Source organism: Pituophis catenifer, unplaced genomic scaffold (assembly GCF_029215685.1).
Source record: "Pituophis catenifer annectens isolate HBS135680 unplaced genomic scaffold, rPitCat1.0.hap2 SCAF_1, whole genome shotgun sequence".
Lineage (NCBI taxonomy): Eukaryota > Metazoa > Chordata > Lepidosauria > Squamata > Colubridae > Pituophis > Pituophis catenifer.
In genome coordinates, this window is record NW_027256881.1 from 75,920,846 (window position 1) to 75,944,075 (window position 23,230).

The window sequence follows — 23,230 nt, forward strand, 5'->3', positions numbered from 1 at the left end:
CAATTATAATCTTTAGATTCATAAAATGTATTATATCACCTATTTCAGATTTGATTACTATTAAATTTATCACGAGTCAAAATTAAAATGAATATTTACACACAATTGTAAACATTAACTTAAATCTTTAGTAAAGTTGAACTTAGCCATAAACTAATACTACGTATAAAACTATATTATTATATTTAAGTTATGATAGGTGACATCGATATCTAAAATGACAGCATGCAAACATTTCAAACAGAAACAATAACTTTAAAAAAAATTAAAGTTTTAAAATTAAAAAAATTAAAAATTTTAGGATCATGTTCTATTCTTTTTTTTTAAATCCCTAATATGCATGGTTCCAACAGCCTAGCCCTAAAATGAAATTAACATAAATTAATTGCATAGTTAACTATATATGATGGTGTATTATCAATATCTATGGAAATGCTACATTCATGTTATTTATTACTATATGCTGATCCAAATGAAGTAATGTGAAAAGAAGCATTTATTGGCGATTATAAATAAATATATCTATTTAAGCTAAAGTGTTCCTGAAAATATCTTGAAAAACTCACAAAGGAAATGAAAATGTGAACTAGCAGATAATATACAATTACCCAATCTTAACACTATTGTTAATTGTAATTAATTTAAAGTAACAGCCATTTTATGTAAAAAGTATGTTATGAATTACAGTAAAAGAATTGGTATTACAAAAGCACTTTTAAATACAGTGAAATATAAAATAGCTATGCTGTTTTCTCTATCTCAGAGAAAATGGGAAGTATGGATGTAGGCATGAAATGTATTGTTTTGCAATCAGGCTTAGAATTTTAGGTTAAAAAAATTAATATAGGGAACTAAATAATTGATTCACGATTTCAAATGCCTGGGGATCCAAAAAGTCAATGGTTAAGCTGTCCCATGGATTTCAATGGAAGAGTAACCTAGGTAGATAACTTATATATTCAGCAATATATTGTATATAGTTCAATCAGGCATGCTTTCACATAAACAGATAGAAGGTTGCAACTAATTTCTCAAACTGAAATAAATAAGATTTTATATTTGTTTTACTTGGATTATATTTTTGCTTCTGAATATAATCACCAGCAGTACTTTTCAGTCAAGAATTAAAAATGACATAAAACAACATAATTCATTATATACATTTAATATTGGAACAGAGAAAAAAAGTAAAAAAACGTGATATGAACAAAAACAGCAATATCAAATTAACACTAACTTTTTCTAAGTGATACTAAAATAAAGTCTTCATGCTGAAAACCAAGGAACCAAAAGATTAAGAATATCAGGTATTTCAATCTTCTAATCTCCTCTACAGAGAAAAAAGTGTAATTTTTCAAACCAAATATTCTTATTATGTGGGGTACACTTGTTTTAAAAAGGGAAGCACATTTCATTGACAGTAAAACAAAAATGCTTTCAGAATCTCCCCAAACATAATGGGGCACAAGCTATGCTACCTATAATATTCAATTAAACTATCTTGGAGAAACTTACCTAATACCCCACTGGGTTCAATAGGATACTCAAGAATTGATGTAGCAGGTGCCAGTGTGTAGGGATATTCATAAGGTGTGTAAATTAAACCAGCTTCAGGTCCTGGGGGAACTATTGCAGCAGTTGGGTGAGGAGTTCCATTTGGCATGACAGCGGTCTGTATTTGTCTGATCAAAGGCATTATGGTAGGGCCAGCTGGCGTAGGGGTACGCAGGGCAGCTGGTGGGAGAACAGGGGCAGGCCCTGTGATAATCCTTGGAGCCTGGGCTGTTGCTGCAAGAGAAAAGGCAAGGGCTGCTACAGTAAGCAAAGAAATTTAGAAGAAAGTATGGAGACAGTAGTGCAAAACATGAAAAGATGGGAAAAGTAGAAAAGTAGGAAAGAAGAAAAATAAAAGGAAATCATTAGTACATGCATTGATCACACAGTGCCAAAGCACACCATTCAAAAGCAACAGCTTTCCATTTCCCAGTGTGATTAAAATGAACATGCAAAATAAAAGCCAATTTAAAATGGCAGAATATATTTCTAAAACAGGTAACACACAGCACAAAAGCTCAATGTAGATCACATATTTTTCATTACCTATGCCTTCAAGACTGCATGAAACTGAGAGGCATGCAGGAAACAAAGAAAATACTGTTGTAATTGCATATGGAATATTAAAAATAGTGAGATTTCAGAATCCACAGAAATTCAGTGAAGCTTAGATATACAATGTAACATATTTCAATTGCAACTTAACCAGTAAACATTCTATTAAGTGAGCAAGTACAATATCAACATTTATCACAGCACAAGTGGTGACAATACAGAAAACGTTTGCTACAGTTTTCCCCATCTAATATAATTGGAAAACAATTCTGTAACTTTTTTCTTTTTAGAGACAGGTTGGTAATATAAAAAACTAAAATATAATAAACTGTAAGTAAAGATGAGCATTTATGTTAATATATGTTATAACACTATTTAAAAAATATTTAAATTGCCATGAGTTCCTAGGTTTAAGCCTACTTTTAATAGTTCATCAAAACAGAGTGAAATATTGCTAAGAATATATTTTACAATATATTTAAATTACCAACTTAAAAAGCAATTGGGGTATGTTCAGGCAGCACTATTTAATTTTTGAAATTTAAGATGAAGCTGAACCACTAAAACTATTGACTGATCAATAGTGAATAGATAATGAATCAATTCTGAAGGCAAAGAAAAGCAAAATTCTGAGCTGTAATTTAACAAAAGCAAACAAATAGCAGGCTGGGCATGTTATGGATCATTTATTCCTGTCTTTCTATACAAAATCTTCTGACAGATCCCATTGTTAATTTTCTATTCCAGTGTGTTTTACTAATACCACTTGTAATGTTGTTTTTTTTTCCAAATGCCATTCCTAGTAATTCACAAGAAGCATGTGCATAGAAGAGGGGGATGTATCTCTATCTTAAAGCTCTTTGATTATATTTTTCTGACACAATTTAAAAGAACTGTAAATAACAATAGAAGTTGTGAGACACTGAAGTGTAGCCAATTCATCACAAAAAGGCAGGCTTCAGAGAATCATTCTTTCTCAGGACAACATAACTTGGTTAACAAGGTTTCTAAGTTGCCAGTATTCTTTTTATAAGACTCATATGCTCATTAATTTGTAGATATTTTAAAATACTCAGGCATCTCCTAGCACAGTGGTTCTCAACCTGTGGGTCGCGACCCCTTTGGGGGTCGAACGACCCTTTCAGAGGGGTCGCCTAAGACCATCGGAAAACATATATTTTCAATGGCTTTAGGAATAATTTTATGGTTGGGGGTCACCACAACATGAAGAACTGTATTAAAGGGTTGCGGCATTAGGAAGGTTGAGAACCACTGTCCTAGCATGATGATGGAAATTTAATCCTAGGGCTGTTATACTAGAAAATGGTGATGCCTTATGATACATCTAGGAAATATTTCTATACCTAATAGCAAAATACTTTAAGGCATGACAAGATTACTTCTTGAACCTATGAGAGATTAAGCATTTGCTCTGGAGCATAATTTATCAAAGTGACCACTAAAAACATGTCAAAATCAGCATATGTGGGTCAACAAATTACTTTCAAAACAAACGCTCTGGGGCCCAACAGGAAATACAAGTGATTGTCAGTGGTTAAGGCCAAATACAAACTAATCTGTGCATCCAAGTTTTAGAAATACTAATACAATGTTTTCTTAATGGGAATCTGGAGCATGAGAAGAATGTACTGGGATGTGCTTTGAATGTACTATATTACTGAAGTTGGAGACCATTAATATTATAGTTCAACTTACGACTATGAAAAAAGAACTAAAAATAAAATTCAGATAAACACTAAATATTAACAGTGATTCAGCTGTCCCCTAAGCAACTAAAAAATCATACTATCCAAAACTTATTAAAAAAGAAAACTTATACTATACTACAAATTATTTTTTTATTTTATAAGAAAGAATAATCTTTCAGAGCTGTAAATCATTCTTTAACGAAAAAGTAAAAGACTCTGGGATCAGATGCTGAAACAGGTATCAGATTACATAGCCAAACTTTACGCAAACGCATACTATTGTAAACTCAATAATTTCAAGACCTAATGCAAGATCACTTTATACACTGCAGGTACAAATTCATATTAAAGCTCTGCAGCTGAAAGTCCATATAAATTTACTCAATGAAGTAAGGAACATTTCAAATGAGAATTGCTTTTATAGTGTATTTATCTTTTATTTCAATTTATGTTTGGATATGTTCTTTTAATGCCATAAGTCCAGGGGTGAAATGCTCCCAGTTCGGACCAGTTCGGCTGAACTGATAGTGATGGCAGCCGGTGGTTCAGAGAACCGGTAGCGACGGTGGTGTGAGGCTCCGCCCACCCACCCATCATTACTTCCTGGTTTTAACCAGGAAGTAACCTTTTTTTACCCTCTGCGCATGCACGGAAAGGTTTGCGCATGTGCAGAGGGTCCAAGCGCGCACGTGATGCGGCATGTGCACTTCCAAACTGGTTGGGAAGGTAAGTAGATTTCACCCCTGCATGAGTCCAAATGGAGTGGTATGGCATAATAAAAAAGAATTATTTTGACTTTGTTTAGATTCATTGATAGTGATATTGGACACATGTATCCCTGGACTCGAGTTTTTAAAAGGAGTGTTTAATATTTGTTAACAGTGTAAAATATATGCTGAATTTCCCACACTGTCATTTGCATGGGAAGCTATGAGTAATAGGTATGTTTAGTTAGGTTTTCTGCAAATTTATAACATATTGGCTTATCTAAACTGGTGGATGAATGAAATCCAATAGAGAATAACTTCCCAAAGCACCGCCAGAGTTCTGAATCAAATTCAGCCTTATTCTGCCATACAAGGGATCTGTAATTTTGCTACTACAAGTTCCTTACATGTGTATATTAGAAAATGAATCTATTATAGGAACAGTCTGGACCAAATGTTGTCATAGGCCCATCATATACCAGAAAACTTTGTATTTCTATCGGTTTTGTGATTCGTTGAACATAAACGAGCACTGATGTGAAGTATCATTTCCTATTATCTATTAGTGGTTAGATAAACCATTCTTATTCTCAAAATGCAATGATTTGCCTGTTAATGTTTCAACATGACTAAAATATAATCCAATCAGTAAGTGAAAAGCATTTAGTTTTCAAATATCCCTGAATACATGCATTTGTGAAAACATGCTGAATCAACTAAGAGTGTTTACAAAGTCATCACTATCATATGACTGATCTCAGTATTCACAGCAAAAGAAATGGAGAAAGTGAAAATACTACACAGAATGAACTATGGTCTGATCTCACCCTAACATATAAGAGAACTACTTTCCTGAAGGTGCCAAGTCTCTGCCCCCATGGCTGAATTAAACAGAATTTATTTTATCTATGAAGATTCTCAGTCATCCAGGTCATGGTTGTCCTAAAGATACTTTTTTTCAAGAGGCAACTGGACTTTCTGATTGTTCTTTGAAGACATTTTGCTTCTCATCCAAGAAGCTTCTTAAGTTCTCAAGAGGTGAAGAAAAACCAGAAAGTCCAGTTGCCTTTTGAAAAAAAAAAAAGCACCTTTGGGAGAGAATTTATTTTGTAAAAGTCACCACAGTGAAGGTTTAATTAAGAAAAAACAAGAGATGCCAGAAAATATATGCAATACCTTTCTTTCAACAGCAAGCTTTGCTCAATGTGTACTATATTAAGGAGTACAAAAATATGAACATATGCATGTTCTGGAAAGCAAGATAATACACATGGGGCAAATACAAAATGTACTCTGTGAGCACCAAGGATATTTGAAAAGGCTATAAAATATGTGAGTAACAAAAAGATCTAGAATACATTTTGTCAGATTCTATTTGCCATATAAAGAACTAAAATTCTTGTACACATATGAAAAGTTCTATAGTACTATAGGACTTACGTGATTTGATATTGGCGTCTCGGTAGGTACCATTCAGAATTGCAAGTTCCATTAACTGCATCTTTTTAAGGCTATCTTCTCCCTCTGCCTGCACAAATGAAGTATATTATTAGCAAAGCAGTTTATAATCTCATAGCACAATTGCAAAGAACTTGATACAAGTTCTAAGTGATATATGAAATAGAAACACATTTACATAAAGGAAATTGATGCTGATGCTGCTCTAGTCACATAATGATTTCTTATATGCTTTTGTAAATTCAAAATCCTGCACCTTCCAATGCACCTATTAGATTTCAAGAATAGGTAAAAGCCACTGTAATTGTATTATACTGTGACAGTGCTATAAAAAAAGTAAGAGGCTGCTCTCTTCTCGACAGCAATTCCAATGTATAAAACAATGTATTAAATCCTTTCTTTCAAAGGTAAAGCAAACCTGGAAGAGGATAGAAAACTTTTTATTGAATCAGAGTTGTACAAAATATACTATGGAAGTAGCTTAAAGGGCTGAATCTGTCTTCCATTCAATTTGAAATGGAAGAGTAATGATTCTTAAGTCCCAAATAAAAACTCTCAAATGAATGGCTAACAATTTATTAGTTACTAATAACCAATAAACAAAAATTTAAGTATATATTCTTTTAAAAAGTATTTTATTGAAAAGTTTTAACAGCAATAATAAGAAATAATACAAACTAAAATAGAAGGAAAACAAAAAGAAAAGAAAAAGCAAGTGCAAAAAGAAAAAAGAACATTTAAAAAAAAGGAAAAAGATGTAAAAAAGATATAAAGATGTGGCTTCCTATATTCTTCACAGCCATTATAAGTAAAGTTAATTTTACTCAAAAGTTGCATCATGACCCTCCTCTTTCTATCATCCATCCAGTCTAATCATCAAAACCATAAATCACAAATTCATTTCTTTTCATTTTTATGCAAAAATCCATAAGAGATTCCCAATCACCAATAAATGTAGACATTATCCTTAGAACATTTAACTACATACTCTTAATTGCAGCATTTCACCAATTCCAAATTTTAAAATTTGTTTTATTTATATCTTGCCTATCATTTTTTAATGAAAAAAACACAAGTCGGTGAACATATCTAATATTCCTTCCTCATATTTTCCCAACAACCCTGTGAGATGATTTGGGGTGACTTGCCCGAGATCCCCTAGTTGGCTTTCATTGCTAAGGCAGGACTAGAACTCATGATCTCCTGGTTTCTAGCCTGGTGCCTTAAACACTAGATGAAACTGCTTAAGTCAAATTCTGTAAAAATACAACAGAAAGGAAGCACATCGTTTTAGTGAATTAGCTATTATTAGATTGGCAATTACAGAAAACTGGTACAATGACTGTAGCAGTTTTAAAGATGTATTCTCTAAAACAAACACAATACTGTATGCATATATGAACTGAGAGGGAGCCGATTTCAATAAAATCAGCAACAATGCTTATGCATGCTTTTCTTAAGCTTAAAATAAAACAACTTATGCAAGCATTTCATCTTGGAAATCACAATCAATCATAAATAGATACATCATAATCTGAAACAATGATCAGAAAAATATATTATTGAAATGATTCATCATTTGGTTTTTTAAAAAAATTAGTAATTACTAGAAATGCGTTTTGTGGGGTTTTAGATACTTATATTTACTAGGCACGTTTAATCCGTGTTATAGTTTCTGATACTGATATTTGATCTCTCCCTGCCCCCACCAATTCTTCTCATGTAAGAGAAATCTTAAAATGGCCTCTCATTAATGGCAAAATTTAAGCAGCAAGGAGTAAATGAGATGAAGGGAAAGAAATTGAAACTATAGTGGCACAATGGAGTTAATGTGATCTTCAAAAAGAGAACTGAGAAGTTTAAAGAACAAAAGACTAAGTATGAATTGGTGTATGGACATGATCAAAGCAAGGATGGTTTTCAAGGACAGAACAGCATAGAAAGTTGTAGCAAATAGGTTTAATATAAACTGGATTTAGTCAGAGTTTCTTTCCTTTTCTCTTATCTCCTCTCCTGTCTTCAATTCCTTTTTTTAGTCTTTTTTAAAAATATTGCATAATGAAAGGGATACTATAATGCATACGTATGTATATAGAGCCAGTTTGGTCTAGTGGTTAAGGCACCAGGCTAGATAGTGGGAGACTGTGAGTTCAAGTCCTACCTTAGCCATGAAAACCAGCTAGGTGATTTTGGGCCAGTCACCATCATCCCTACTCACAGGACTGTTGCTGGGGGGAAATAGAGGAAGGAGTGTTGTGTGTCCCCAACGCCTTGAGTTTTGAAACAATTATCAAAAGTTAGCTCTACCTTTTCTTCAGCCCACTCTTTGGGAAGAAAAAGTATTTGGAAAAGGAAGAGATCAAAGAGAAAATGCCTGTTCCCTTTTATTTTTAATATTGACTCCCCCCCACCATTTGTTTCATGTTGCCTATCTCAGGGCCCCCAAGAGATTATTCTCGAGGAACAAAGTCCTTGGCAGGAAAGTTTCCCCATTCCTGATTTTGAGAAGGAAAACTAGTTAGATACATTTGATTGCAAAATATAAAACATCCTTTACAAATTATTATTTCTAAGCTTCTTAAAGGATTTCTTCTAAAAACAGTAGATATACACAACATGCTCCATCTTCCTACACATCTTATTTTAAACTTGAAATGTATTAAGCTACTGTATATAAAAAGTTAATGTTTACTCAAATATTGTAGTTACATAGAGAGTTTGCTCCATTTCTCAAAGTGTCTGTTGTTGTTATGGGAAGAGTAAAAATCTGGTTTTAAAATCTAAAATGTTTTCTACTCTACTATTAATGTAAGTGTCACTAAAAAATATAGATAAGTTTTATCTGATCATTTATTCCAAGCATAGGAAATTTGGAATAGAGTTTCATGACCCAAGTAATATGTAAATATAAATAAATCCCTTCTCAACCCTATGGGTGGTATGTATCTTCCTCAATCTTGGGTCCTCTACCAGAGGTCTGGGAAATTGAAGGTTCTGGGCAGGATCTTAGCTATTCCTAGCACTGCATTCTTCTTGGGTAGATGTTGTTCCTGGGATCTGGGATCTATTGGAGCCACTCTCCCACAGACTAAGTACTCTACCACCACTGGGACCACTGTATTTTCCACATCCTCTCCAGTTCCTCCTTCAGGACGTGGTACTTCACCAGCATCTCAAACCTCAAACCTCTTCTTCCTGATGTTGCTTCATTTGGCACTGCTACATCTATCACCCATGCTATCTTCTGGTCCTTGTCTACTATCAGTGTTGACTGGCCAGTAAACGCCAGAGAGAGAGAGAGAGAGAAGGAATCCTCAAATTCTCAATGTGGAGAAGAGCCACCTCAGACTAGCTTCTTGCCTATTACATCTAGGGGCAATAATAGGTTTTTCTTTTGCCAGACCGGCTGGAGAGCATCAAGACATTGACATGACAGATCAGATCCAAACTTCTAGGCAAGTTGATATCTTGTATAGGGATAGTTCCTTGGGCAAGGTTCCATGCCAAACCACTACAGTGGTTTCTGCTCCCGTTCCAGAGGGCGGACAGGAGTACCTCGCCTGTTGGAGTTCGGGTCCCGAGAAAGGTTCTGCAATCCCTCCATATGAACAGGGGTTGTGTGTTCAGAGAACAGAAGTGGCTATCACCACAGATGCCAGTCTGGGGGGCTGGGGAGCTCATTTCCAGAACCTGGTTGCCCAAGAGAGGTGGTCACAGAGGGACTTACCCCAAAATATCAATTGGCTGGAGCTAAAGGCAGCTCACCTGGTCCTGAGGGAATTCAAGGAGCAGATTGCAGGCCAGCATATCCCCCTCCTCATTGACAATGTGGCCACCAAGGCACACATAAACAAACAAGGGGGCACACACTCCAAAGCGCTCATGGAGGAGGCAGAGCGCCTATGTCGTTGGGTGGAGAAGAATGTGCTTTCCATAAAGGCCGAGCACATTTCGGGGTCGAGAAATGTACGGGCATACTGGCTGAGCAGGGCCACCATCGACCATGCGGAGTGGCGCCTGCACCCGGACTTCTTCCAGGAGATATCGGTTTGGCTCTCCAATATTGGATCTTTTTGCTTCACCGGCAAACAGTCAGCTGCCCCGCTTCTTCTCGAGGTTTACAGCTCGGGGGGCAGAGGGAATCAATGCCCTTCGTTGCCCATGGCCTCAGGGTCTTCTTTATGCATTCCACCCCTGGCCTTGATCCCGCAGGTGCCCAGGAGGATGTTAGTTGAGAGGGTGGAGGTGATACTAATAGCACCACAGTGGCCCAGACATCTGTGGTTCACGGATCTTATCAGCCTATTGATTGCCAGACCGTGGAGGATTCCTCCGAACAGTCTCCTCAGCCAGGGTCCCATATGCTACCTACAGTGGCTTCACTTGACCGCATGGCGCTTGAGCTGAGACTTCTGATGGAGTGAAATTTCTCCTCTGCTGTTATACATACCATCCAGGCTGCCAGGTGATCATCCACCAATCGGATTTACAATGCTACATGGGGGATTTTTTGTAGGTGGTGTACCAGATGTAACTTGGATCCCACCACAGTATCAGTAGCTCAATTGCTAGACTTCCTCCGAGAAGGCCTGGATAAGGGGTTAGCTCCGACTACTCTTCGGAGGCAGGTAGCGGCCTTGGCATCGATTTTGTCTTGTGAGGCCCTATAGTCCATAGCGCACCACTCAGAGGTGCAGAGATTCCTTAGGGGAGCCACCAATTTAAGACCGCCGGTGGTTCACAGATACCTCACCTGGGATCTCTGCAAGGTGCTGCAGGCTCTCATCAGGGCTCCCTTCGAACCCGAGAACTACTCACCTCAGTAGCTCAACCTACAAGGTGGTCTTTTTAGTGGCCATAACATCAGCCAGAAGGATATCGGAGTTGGCCGCACTCTCTGTAAGGGAAGATTTATGCATCTTCCACACGGATAGGGTTGTATTGAGACTAGACCCAGCTTTTATGCCCAAAGTCAATTCTTGGCAGGAGTTGATTTTACCAGATTTTTGTTCCAATCCCTCTCACTCCAGAGAAAGGGAATGGCACACTCTAGATGTGAGGAGGGCCTTATGCATATATATATAAAATGGACAAAGGCATTCAGGAAGACTGAGGCACTTTTTATATCATTTCAACCAGCTACGATGGGGCAGAAGGTTATGGCATCAACAGTAGACCGGTGGCTTTATGCGACCATTGCTAAGGCATATGACTTGCAGGCCCTGCTGAGACCGAGGGCGCTCACAGCATGTTCTACCAGGAGTGCTGCTATTATGGCAGCCTGGGCGACACAGGCTTCGGTGGAGGAAATTTGTCATGTGGGGTCCTGGTCTTCACCATTGCTTTTAATTCAGCACTACCGGCTGGACTCTTTTGCCTTGGCCACCTTTGGCAGGAGGGTCCTTCAGCGAGTACTGGGAATGGCCGGTGAGCAGGACGAGACAGGTCCCTCCCGTGAGGACAGCCAGCTTTGGTATGTCCCATGCCTGGAGTCTCAAGGCACCTTCCTGGAAAAGGGGCATTGGTTCTACCTGATACGCCCATTTTCAGGAGGTGCTGAGAGACTTCAGCCTCACCCTAAGGAAAGTCTGGTCCGGGGTATCCTTGGGGTGTCGTTGCAGGTACTACATCCTGAAACATCACTGTAACATCGTCAAAACTGGGGAACGTCAGCAGAAGGCATGTCTTCAGTTTGAACTCAGTCTAAAGAGCTATGAGATAAGAGTCATCCCATCCGATGCCTGGAGTCTCTCAGCATCTCCTGAAAATGGGCGTATTAGATAAGACCAACGTCCCATTCATCTGGATCTGAGTTGTCCTTAAACTATGGCATTCTTAATCTGGGGACTTGCTACATATAATGTGCATGATATGTGATGCAAAGTTTCCAGATTTTTAAAAATGTTAATGGTTATTATTAAATAATTGACGGCTAGGTACTGTTAAAACTAAATTCATTAATTGGGTTATACCATGTTTTTGTAAGAAAATAATACAGCTGCTTATCCAAATTAATGGCATTTTGCAATACTCCAACAGCACTAGCTACAATGGTGTGTGTGTGGAGGGGGGATTCAATTCCTTAGATTCAATTAGACATTAATATTATGCTAAAAGTTTATACATCCCTGCTCTACAAAGTAGCAAAGGTACCCCTCTTCGTTCAGTTCTCTTACTCATTATAGTGACAGATCATTAGCCCCCTAAATTCACCTTATAGTATGTATCTCAAAGCAAACTGCATTTAAAATATACAATCCCTTTCTATAATCGGATATTTGGTGTGGTATTAATGAGGTATATAAGTAATTCACAACTTAATTCCCACAACTGGCAATCAACTTCAGTTTATAAGTAATTGGGTCATTAAGTTAGTTGCGCCCAAGTTTATGAGTTTTCTTGCTACAGTCATTAAGCAAATTTGGATTCCCGCCATTGTCAGAAGGTTGCAAATGACAATCACATGACTCCAGGATGCTGCAAGTCATTTTGTTTTCAGCACCTTCATAGCTTTGTTTAGTCATTAAACAAATGACCATAACTCAAGAACTACACGTAATATCACATATAAAAGGATTAAAGGAGCAGTATTATATACCCTTTCCCCTTTTACACTGAAATAGTTAACTCTAACTGAAGTAGATTGCTATTTTAAAAAGTAGAAAATCTTGCCTGATCTAAACTCAAGCTTTTCAGAAGCTTCCAAATCAAACAAACAATATTGCTGCATATTTAAGAAATCCTTCTGTTCTGCACTGTTTTCTCACCTACCACAGATTGGCAGTTTATGAAAACTGTGAATATCAGCAAGATGCACAGCATCAATGCTCAATTCTGGCTGACCCTATTTGAGCAAACAATTTTAGAAGGCTGGATTTCAGGGCCTAAGAATATATTAAAATACAGTGAGAAGGCAAAAAATTATTCATTTCATTAATTTGTATCTGTACAAATTATTACAGTTTAATACATACAGTTATGTATTAACTGTATTATTTTTATGATTAATTCCGGGCAGTGAACATATCCAACCCACCTTCCTCTTATTTTCCCCACAACAACAACAACTCTGGGAGATGAGTTGGGATGAGAGTGGGTGAATTTTTTTACAAAACTTATTATTTTTGGGGTTGATATTGAAAGTCAGGTATATTACTAACATATAATTAATTGAGGGGATTCTTGGTGATCTCTGAGCTTGGTTGTTGCAGACATTTCATTACCCAAACTAGGGAACATCATCAGTGCTAGTAAGGAGTGGGATTTGCTCTCTGTTTATATTCTAGTGGCTTGCCTGTCAGTGTTGGTGAGGGTGGTCTTAGAGGTTACTTGATTGGGCTGTTTACTGTTGGCTTGTTTCTTGATTTGGGTATTGTTTACTTGATTGTTGGTCTGATGTTATTCTTGAAGCTAATCTATGCTCATCTGGGTGCTGATTGCTGGGGGAGAGGTGTTTAGGATTTTTTGTTCCCTTTTTGGCTTGTTGATTGTCTCTTTTGCATAATCTATGGATATTATTTATGTCTAAAAAACAAAAGAAATACTAGAAGATAAAGAAACTTACATCCCAGTAAACACTAACAGAATATAAAAATTAGACAACCGAATCAATAAAATTTTCACTGACCTCACTAAAAATGGCCAAATTACCGAAGAGGAAAAAAGTCAACAGTAAACAGCTCAACCAAAGAACCTCTAAGACCACCAACACTGACAGGGCAAGCCACTAGACTATAAACTGAGAACAAACCTCACTCTTTATTAGCACTGATCGTGTTACCTAGTTTGGGCAATGAAACATCTACAAGAAAATAGCCAAGTTCAGAGAGCACCAAGGACCCCTCATTTCAACCTTGAGCTACAAACATTCTCCTTTATTGATACAATATATTTATTAAATTTGTTTGCTGTCCATCTCATTGCAAGGCACCTAGTTAATTATTTTTTTATTTGTTGGGTAAGATAAGGTTCTTTATTACATGAATTTATAATTGGAAATTGATTTTATCCAATGGAACTAACTTATAGAACAGACAACAAGATCAGATAGTCCTCATTTAAGAACAATTGGAACCAGCAACTCTGTCAATAAGTGATGCAGTTGAACAAATCCCTCATGGTTGTTAAGTGAGACATTGTAGGATAGTGTCTTGTGAGTTTACTGCTTTCTTCTCCATTGATAGGTATATTGAAAGCTGACCATGAAGCATGCAAATAGTGATCATGTTTTTGTAGACACAGTAACAATCATAAACACCCACAGGTTGCAAAGTGCCAAAATCTCCTCACATGCCCTCAGGGATGCTGCAACAGTCGTAAGTGCAAAGATCAATAATAAAGTTACTAAAAAGCCCTGGTGGCGCAGTTTTGAAGGCTAACTCTGCCACAGCCTGGAGTTCGATCCTAACTCAGGTTGACTCAACCTTCCATCCTTTTCCAGGTTAATAAAATGAGGACCCAGATTGTTAGGGGCAATATATTGACATTTTAAACTGCTCAGAGAGTGCTGTAAAGCACAATGGGGCAGCATATAAGTCTAGGTGTATTGCTACTTTTTCCGTGCCATCATAACTTCAAATAGTCACTAAAAGGGGCAGTAATTAAACAAGGATTACCTATATTTATTTAATCTCTTCTTTATTATTTTTTCTGAATTACACCCAACATGTCAAAGGGCACCCAAATGAACAGTTTGCACTCATTTTATTGATTAAAAAATTGACAATAGAAAAACCTTATAGAAAACTTTAGAGCAGGTTGCATATGGGCTAGTATCAAATGCCACACTAGCATCCCAGCTGGAATTTTAAACAGCATCAGAGAGGACTCTGAAAAAGAGATACTTAGAAAGGAAAAGGAGTGAAATGGATTCAAACCACTGGCTGCTGGTTTTAATATCAGCCTAATATGGGCTGATAAATGTGAGCTGAATTAGATCGTGGATAAATGAGAAGATTACAAAAACCTTTTGCAGTCCTACTCTAAGAAACATACTGAAGAGGAGATGACAGTGGGGCCACCTGCCAACTCAATGCAGAAAACTCAAAGCCCAGCGCAGCTGAAAATGACGAAAGATAAGATAAAAATGTACTTATGGAAAGCCTGAAAGCAACAAGCTTCAAGTGGGATTGATGGAGCAATATAACTGTCAGATGTAAATGCCTTATTCTCTAATGTGTAAATAATGTATATATGGAACATCAGGGGTTAACTTATTCTTTGGACTTTAATGTATTCATAATTTACCACTCCCATTCCTGGCTCCACCCCTTGTATATATAAGGAGCCATCCTCCCCATTTTCATTGCTTCTATCTTGAATATTCAGCGAATATAGAATGCCTATTATGATTAAAGAGAAATATATTTAAATCTCTAACTTCTATTATCTTTATTGAGTCTGATCCTGAAAATATTGCAACAAGCTGGTAGCAGAGGATGGTTAATTGACTCAATAAGTAATAAAAAATGTCCAAGAAAGATAGGCCCAACACCAGGGCCTACAGCAAAGAAATAGAAACTGATCAAGAGACAATCAACGAATCCACTAATGCGATTTCGAGAGAATCCGAAGAATACACCACTGAAGAAGAAGAACTGATGAGTGAAAATAACGACCAGGAAGAAATCGAGATAGAAAATAACGAACTCAGGTCAGAGATATTAAAGATACTAAAAAGCCAAAAGAATGATGAAAGCCTCATCGCGGACCTCCAGGAGATGCTGAGAAACAGCGGAGCAGCGAGAGAGAAAAACGTCATTAAAGAAAAACCCAAAGATCAAAAAACTGTGAGTGAAATGACTACTGAGAAAATAGTTGTAAAAAAGAAAAGATGTGACATCGCGCGAAATTTTGAATGGCAGCCATCTTGTTTTCAACGAACTTCAAAAGAGAGTGAAGCGGAGCCAATCAAAACGCTCAGTTCAAAATTTCTGGCGCGAAAAACGCTATCAGACGAAGAAAGTGAAAAAGAAGTCTCAAACTCTTCAGATGAACCAAAATCAGAAAGTGAAGACGATTTAACAAAGTCTCAAGTAAAGTCAGCAATGAAAACGCTTTTTGCTGCTTTTGGGCCAAGATTGAAAATTTCCAAGACATCAACAAAGAAGCAAGGAATCAAACCGACAACTCAAGACCTGCACGCTCCCATCCTGACTTCGAAAACGACGACACCCGAGCCCAGAGAGCCATGCCGATTCCGTCCTACACCGCAGACAGAATCGAGTGCCAGCGCACACAAGAGAAAGAAAAGAACCGTCGCCATCACCAAAGCCTCAAAAACCGAGCCAGAGACCGACTCATCTGAAGAGGAGCGGATCGAGAGAGCTGAAATGGAGAGAACCTTCCACAACGGCGCCAAAGAAGAAATGAGCAACGCGCATGTGCAAAACTACGTAGACGGCCCCGAAAGACTTGAACTGGCCAGAGAACCGCGCAGACTCGTTACAAGCATCCCAATGCCGTTCTGTAATTTCCTGCACTTGAGAGACCACGGACTGCCTCAGGTTGTAAGTAATGGACAGAATAATGTAGGGAATTTACCCAGTGACTTCCCAAAACTTAGAGTTGATGGCATTAATTTACAAGAGTGGTACCAACAGCTTCAGGTTATTTTTATGAAAGAAAATTTACTATTCTTTATAACTAGTCCTCCAAGAAGACCTTGGACTTTAAAAATAGATTGTTTACATCATAGAGCATTTTTCTTAATAATTTCTAGCGTGTCTCCTGCAATGTATCATAGCATCAAACCAAACCTAACTGTATCAGAAATAATTCAATGCATGTTTAATCTATTTCACAGCGATAGCGTAGCCACAACCACAAGAATGTCTAAGGATTTCTTTTCTTCTAGAGTGAAACCAGGGGTTTCTATAAGTGAGCATTTGATAAATCTAAACAAAATAAGAGCAGAGCTGCAATTGAGGGGGGAAGTGATTTCAGATCAAACAATGAAAAGTGTTATTATCAATTCACTTGATCCATCATGGGATAGCTTTATGTCACACTTAGATACCATTAATTTGGGATATTTATCAATAGAAAGTTTATCTAACAAATTGATAGCAGAAGACAATTCAAGAAAAAATCGTTTCAGTAACCAAACAGAACACAAATCTTTTAGGAAAGTAGTCTTTCAAGATAAATATAATGAGGCCTTTAGATGCCACAATTGTGGATCCAGGGAACACAGTAGAAGAGACTGTCCCAAAGTCCCAAGGGAAAGACATAGGCCAGAATACAGGAGCAAATACAATTACAGACAATCTTCCACAGATAGACACAAATATAGAAGTCCACCAAATTACAGAGAAAGTAGAGGGGGTAGAGAAAATTCAAAAGAGAGAAAATCTGGGTCACTAAATGGGCTAAATAAACAAGACAGCACCAGAACACAACAAGATGAGAACAATAATTGGCTTATTGATTCTGGTGCAACAAATCACACCACTAACAACAAAAGTATATTATCTTCATTTACAGAAGATAAGTTTGTGATAAAGGTAGCTAATCAAGAAAAGGTTCAAGTATTAGGCAGAGGAAATGTGACCTTGCCTGGTTTAGGGAAAATAGAGGGGGTATTATTAATCCCAGAAATACCTCACAACATACTGAGTGCCATAAAACTAAGCAGAGAATCTGACATCAATATAGTTTTCTCAAAGGGGAAAGCAACTATAGAAAAGAACAAAACAAATGTAGGCACTGTGATGATAAAAGGGGGTCTACCCTATCTGATAACCAAAGAAAGATGGTTACATAACATTGATTCAAATATGGAAGATTGTATTGAAGCAGATGATGAAAATGTCAATAACAGTGACAATGATGAATGTAAAATAACTCATGATAACAAAAATACACACAATGAGAAGAAACCAAAAATAGGTAAACCAATTCATGATGAGTGTGCTCACATCTTACATAGGAAGTTAGGACATGCAAGCTTTCCTGTAGTACAAAAAATGACTGAACACGCAGAAGGTGTCAAAATAAAAAATTGTGAAAATTATTTGGAATGCTCAGTATGTAAATCCACCAAACTAAAAACCAGTCCCAGACCAAAAAAATCTAACAGATCAACCAACAATATTTTTGATTTGGTACATATGGACTTAGTTGGTCCATTAACTCCATCAATTACCTATAGAAAACGTTACTTCCTAACAATAGTGGATGATTACAGTCGCTATGGTTTTGTTTACACGTTAAAGCACAAGGATGAAACCTTTCAGAAATTTAAGGAATTCTACAAACGCATAGAAACACAACATAATATTAGAATAAAACAAATTATGACAGATAGGGGATGTGAATTCATGTCTAAAGAATTCTCCCAATGGTTAAAGGATAGAGGGATGCTACATTTCACGTCCAATCCATTTTCTGCATTTCAAAATGGGATTGCAGAGAGAAAGAATTCCACACTACAAACCATGATTAGATGCACATTAGAGGATGCTGGTTTAGGCAAACAATTTTGGTCAGAAGCCTTACATTATTCAAATTACACTCAAAATAGGACATGGTCCAGTATTGTGAATAAGACACCATATGAGGTGATGTACAATAGAAAACCCAAATTAGCACACATGCACATATTTGGAGTCACTGCAGACGTACACATACCTAAGCAGTTGAGGAGAAAGGGAGAAAACGTATCCAGAAGATTAAGATTCATGGGATACGAAACTGGAACCAAAGGGTACAGATTCATTGATAATAATAACAAATTTATAGTATCCAGAACAGCTGTGTTCCATGAGCAGGCCAATTGGTCTAAATTGCACCTTAATGAAATATTTCCTAATAAATGCAAAGATAATATATCTTGCGAGGAAGGAACAACAGAAATTCAAAGTATTAACAAAAGTAAGAACAAAACCAAAACTTGGACAAACAGTCAGCATAAAATAAAGACAGACACATTAACAAAAAAGGAAACTAGATTTTTGCATGACAACCATAGCAAACCTGAAAGAAATATTAGAAACAATAGAAACCAAATACCAAATAAATACAAAGATTACATAATGCATATGGATAGAGAACAAATAACACCTAATACATATGAGGAAGTATTGAAACTTCCCCGTGAAGAAAGAGAAAAATGGGAACTAGCTATGGAAAAAGAGATGGAAAGTTTACAAGGATTAAATGTATTCACACCTGCGATCGCACCTAAGGATAAAACAATTATAGGTACCAGGTGGATTTATAAAATTAAGAATTTAGAAGGAGGTAATACCTTATACAAGGCCAGACTAGTTGCACAAGGTTATGCACAAAAATATCCAGAAGACTATACTGACACATATTCACCAACAGTGAGAACAGAGAGTGTCAAAACAGCTCTTGTAGTAGCATCTGCACTCAATCTGGACGTGTTTCAATATGACATACAGACTGCATACTTACATGCAAAATTAGATAAGGAAATATATGTAAGAGCACCACACAGTCAATACACTAATAAGAACGAAATTTGGTTATTAAATAAGAGTCTGTATGGATTGAAGCAATCTGGAAAAAGATGGTACGATTGTTTGGTAAAAGTACTTAAAACCATGGATTTCAACGCCACCACTGCTGATAACTGTTTCTTTGTAAAAAAGAGTAATGATCATATTGAATTTGTATTAATTTATGTGGATGATATTTTATATATTGGAAAGCATAAAGAGAGCAGGGAAATCTTTGTAAATAAGTTAAACGAACACTTCTCATTGAAATCACTAGGTAGAGTGAACAAATACCTTGGTGTACAAATTAACAAAACAAAAAGGGGATTCAAACTTACTCAGAAAGATAAAATCATTGAACTCCTAAACAAATGTAACTTAAATAATGCCAAGACATGTGACACACCTATGCAAACTGATTTTCTCAGAAACATTGATGAATCTTCCCCTGAGTTTAAAGACAACACATTTTACAGATCAGTTATAGGTTCACTCCTTTATATATCCAATTGGACTAGGCCAGATATTGCATTACCTCTCAATTTATTGTCAAGATATGTTAGCAGACCAACCTTGTATCATTGGGAAGCTGTCAAAAGAATTTTAAGATATCTAAAAAGTACATTAGATTTTTGTTTAATATTGGAACCCAATAATGACAATGAACCAAAAATTACTTGTTATGCTGATGCAGATTGGGCTGGTGATACATCATGCAGAAAGAGTACCTCTGGTTATGTTTTTCTATTGAACGATTGTCCAGTTTACTGGTATACTGGTAAACAAGAACTGGTAGCCACTTCTACCACAGAAGCGGAATATGTTTGCTTGTCTAAAGCTGCAAATAACCTTGTATGGTTCAATGATTTGATCACAGATATTTGGAAGAAACCTACTTTACCATTTATTATGCATGAAGACAATAAAGCGGCCATTGAAATATCTAGATCCGATGCAATTGGACAAAGGTCCAGGCATATTGATATAAAATTTAAGCACGTGAGACAACTATCTCAAGACGGATTCATCAAAGCAATACATTGTGATACTTCTGAACAATTAGCTGACATATTAACAAAACCCTTACCTTCTAAACAACACAAATATTTAACTTCTAAATTATATGTATTATATTGTCCTGAATCTGAATGTAACTGGTGTTGTATAACGAACCGGCATTTAGAGGGGGATTTGTCAGATGTAAATGCCTTATTCTCTAATGTGTAAATAATGTATATATGGAACATCAGGGGTTAACTTATTCTTTGGACTTTAATGTATTCATAATTTACCACTCCCATTCCTGGCTCCACCCCTTGTATATATAAGGAGCCATCCTCCCCATTTTCATTGCTTCTATCTTGAATATTCAGCGAATATAGAATGCCTATTATGATTAAAGAGAAATATATTTAAATCTCTAACTTCTATTATCTTTATTGAGTCTGATCCTGAAAATATTGCAACAATAACTAAGACTTAACTGATGAGGGGAGTTCTATAATTTAGCAATATAGAGGGGTACATACATGTTAGGTAGAAACTTAAGTTCATATAATAAATTGGTAAGATATTCATATTTCAGACAGCTTTTAGTTCACATTCATGTATGCACACCTATGATGTTATTTGTGCACCTAATATTTTCTTACCTAGATAACTTTTTTGAAGTTGCTATTCAACATAACACCTACCATTTCTTTCTAGTTTAATTAGAAGCTGCTAATGAGCACTTTTGAGATACTATGAATCATCATATAAATTCTGTAACCTAGTTTTTATTTTTAAAATGATGCAGTAATCTGAAAATTCAGAAGCATAGCAACACACTATAAAAAGTGTTTCTTTGAAAGTGCCAACCAATGTGAAAAAGAAAGTTGAACACACACAAAACTCACAAGGATGGTTTATATTACAACTCTTGGATTCACCACAGCAAAGATGGGGAAATAGCTATAATTAAAACAATTACATACTTATTTATATGGCAGGCATTTTTTTTATCATGACTAAAATGCTTTGCAATTGCTTGAACTGGTGTTTCACTGACTCTTCCTTATCCCCCCCTCGTCCACCTCCTCCTCCTAACTGACTTCACCCAATGACAGCAATGATGAAATTTATGCCTGTTTAACAATGTAAAAGAATACAGAGCTTGCCATTGGAATAGAGAAGGAAGGAAGGAAGGAATTGTTAAGGGGAAACTTGCAGAAAAGTTTACACCAACATGAAAAAGAAAAGTGTGAGAAAGAAACTCAAAACAATATTGCTTTGATTTTGTTTAATATATGACAGGACAGAGAAAAATATAGAGAAGCTTTCAATATTCTGTTATTCTACATTACTATAATAAACAATCCCTACTGTGTTGCCTACCTCAAACAATCCTTCAGGTCTCCATGGCATGGAAGCATTTAAAAACAAAAACAAAAACAACTAACCAAATCACCAAACCAATCACAGAATGTCATGAAGCAGCATGGCACACAGGGCGATTTACTTGAAAATAATTTTGATTTTGGAACATTATACAATAATTTCAATATGCTAGAGACTGCAGCAGATTCAGATTATAAACAATTCTAATTTATTTATTCTCATGCTGGCCAGGGAAAAAGAGAAGCCCGTCCCTTGTAACCAACATGGAAATGCAGTAAACTGGGAAAAATTGCAGAATGCAAAGCCTTTCAATTATTCCCTGCAAAGAAATACAGTGGGTTTTCAACAGAATATGCATTTCAAGGCTCCAGTGTGTAGCTACATTGCTTCTAACAGCTTGCAGAACAAGGTTTTATCTTCCATATGTTTAGGATAGAAATACAAAGTATTGTAGTAATGAATGATATCTTCTTTACTACAGACTTCAAAACTCACTGACTGTGCTAAAATGCCTCTACCTGAATGGGCAGCATAGGAACCTAATTTAGAAAGACCTGAAGAAAACAGCTGGTTGCATTTCTGCCAATGAGTTACATTTCTGGCCTATAAAATGTTTAACCAATTGTTTTTTATTCATAGAAGGTCCGGCAAAAGATCAGTCATGTATTCTATGTATACAGTACATCTTTAACCAGATTGTATTAGAATTCAAATATGTGAAAGGGAAAAATCAGAGTATTTTGGAAGATGATTTGCAAAGCTGTATTCAACTATGGATAATTTAGCTATTGGTGTTTAAATATATCACACAGCCAACTGATCATTTTTATATATTTGTAAACAATGTATGAAAGCCAAGTTTATTCCCATGAAGCAATTGTAGTGCTAAATAAGTATGGGATAGCTTATTTTCTTCTGAAGCATATAATATATATTACAAGGAACAGCAACATTATTGCTATTATACACAGTACAAGCCTTCCAACTGATTCTCTACAGATAACAGCTGAATTACTGGTTCAGGGATGGGGCAGGAGGTGGAGATTTTGTCCTTTTTAACTACTCCTATTGCAACCTCTTCCATGGTGGAGTGAGAAGTAGTATGCTTTACTGCCCCGACTCCCCAACTCTTGAGAATGACCATGACACAGTGACTATATTTTACATTTCAGGAACTCTTTGCCTGCGAGAGGCAAAGAACAGAGAAAGAAAGGAGTGCCATCTTATTGGGTACAGTACTTTGGGATTAGTGGCCTACCTGGCAGTAGATTTGTTCTTGAGTGTGCTGTTACCCCAAAGTAACTAAGCAAACACAACACAATCTAAGAAGCATTAGTAATGTTTAGGTAGAGACCATGAACTTCTATGATAAAGCCTTTATCTACACTTCAGAGAATTTTCAGTA

General features: G+C 36.5%; 1 protein-coding gene across 7 annotated transcripts in view; it reads right to left on the bottom strand.

Moving 5' to 3' along the window:
* QKI (QKI, KH domain containing RNA binding) overlaps nucleotides 1-23,230 on the bottom strand; it is a 150,820-nt gene that overhangs the window by 8,775 nt on the left and 118,815 nt on the right. For 4 of the 7 annotated variants that reach the window (XR_011599750.1, XM_070932609.1, XM_070932608.1 and 1 more), the window contains exons 5-7: nucleotides 5,966-6,053; nucleotides 2,101-2,124; nucleotides 1,516-1,788 (exon numbers count right to left, since the gene is read on the bottom strand). Coding sequence is in view for 5 of the 7 variants with exons in the window: in XM_070932609.1 (XP_070788710.1) it covers nucleotides 1,516-1,788; nucleotides 2,101-2,124; nucleotides 5,966-6,053 (385 nt within the window). In the remaining 2 variants the exon portion in view is untranslated. Of the gene's footprint in view, nucleotides 1-1,515; nucleotides 1,813-2,100; nucleotides 2,125-5,965; nucleotides 6,054-23,230 lie in introns of all 7 variants that reach the window. The other 3 variants (XR_011599751.1, XM_070932606.1, XM_070932607.1) reach the window with 2 other exon arrangements.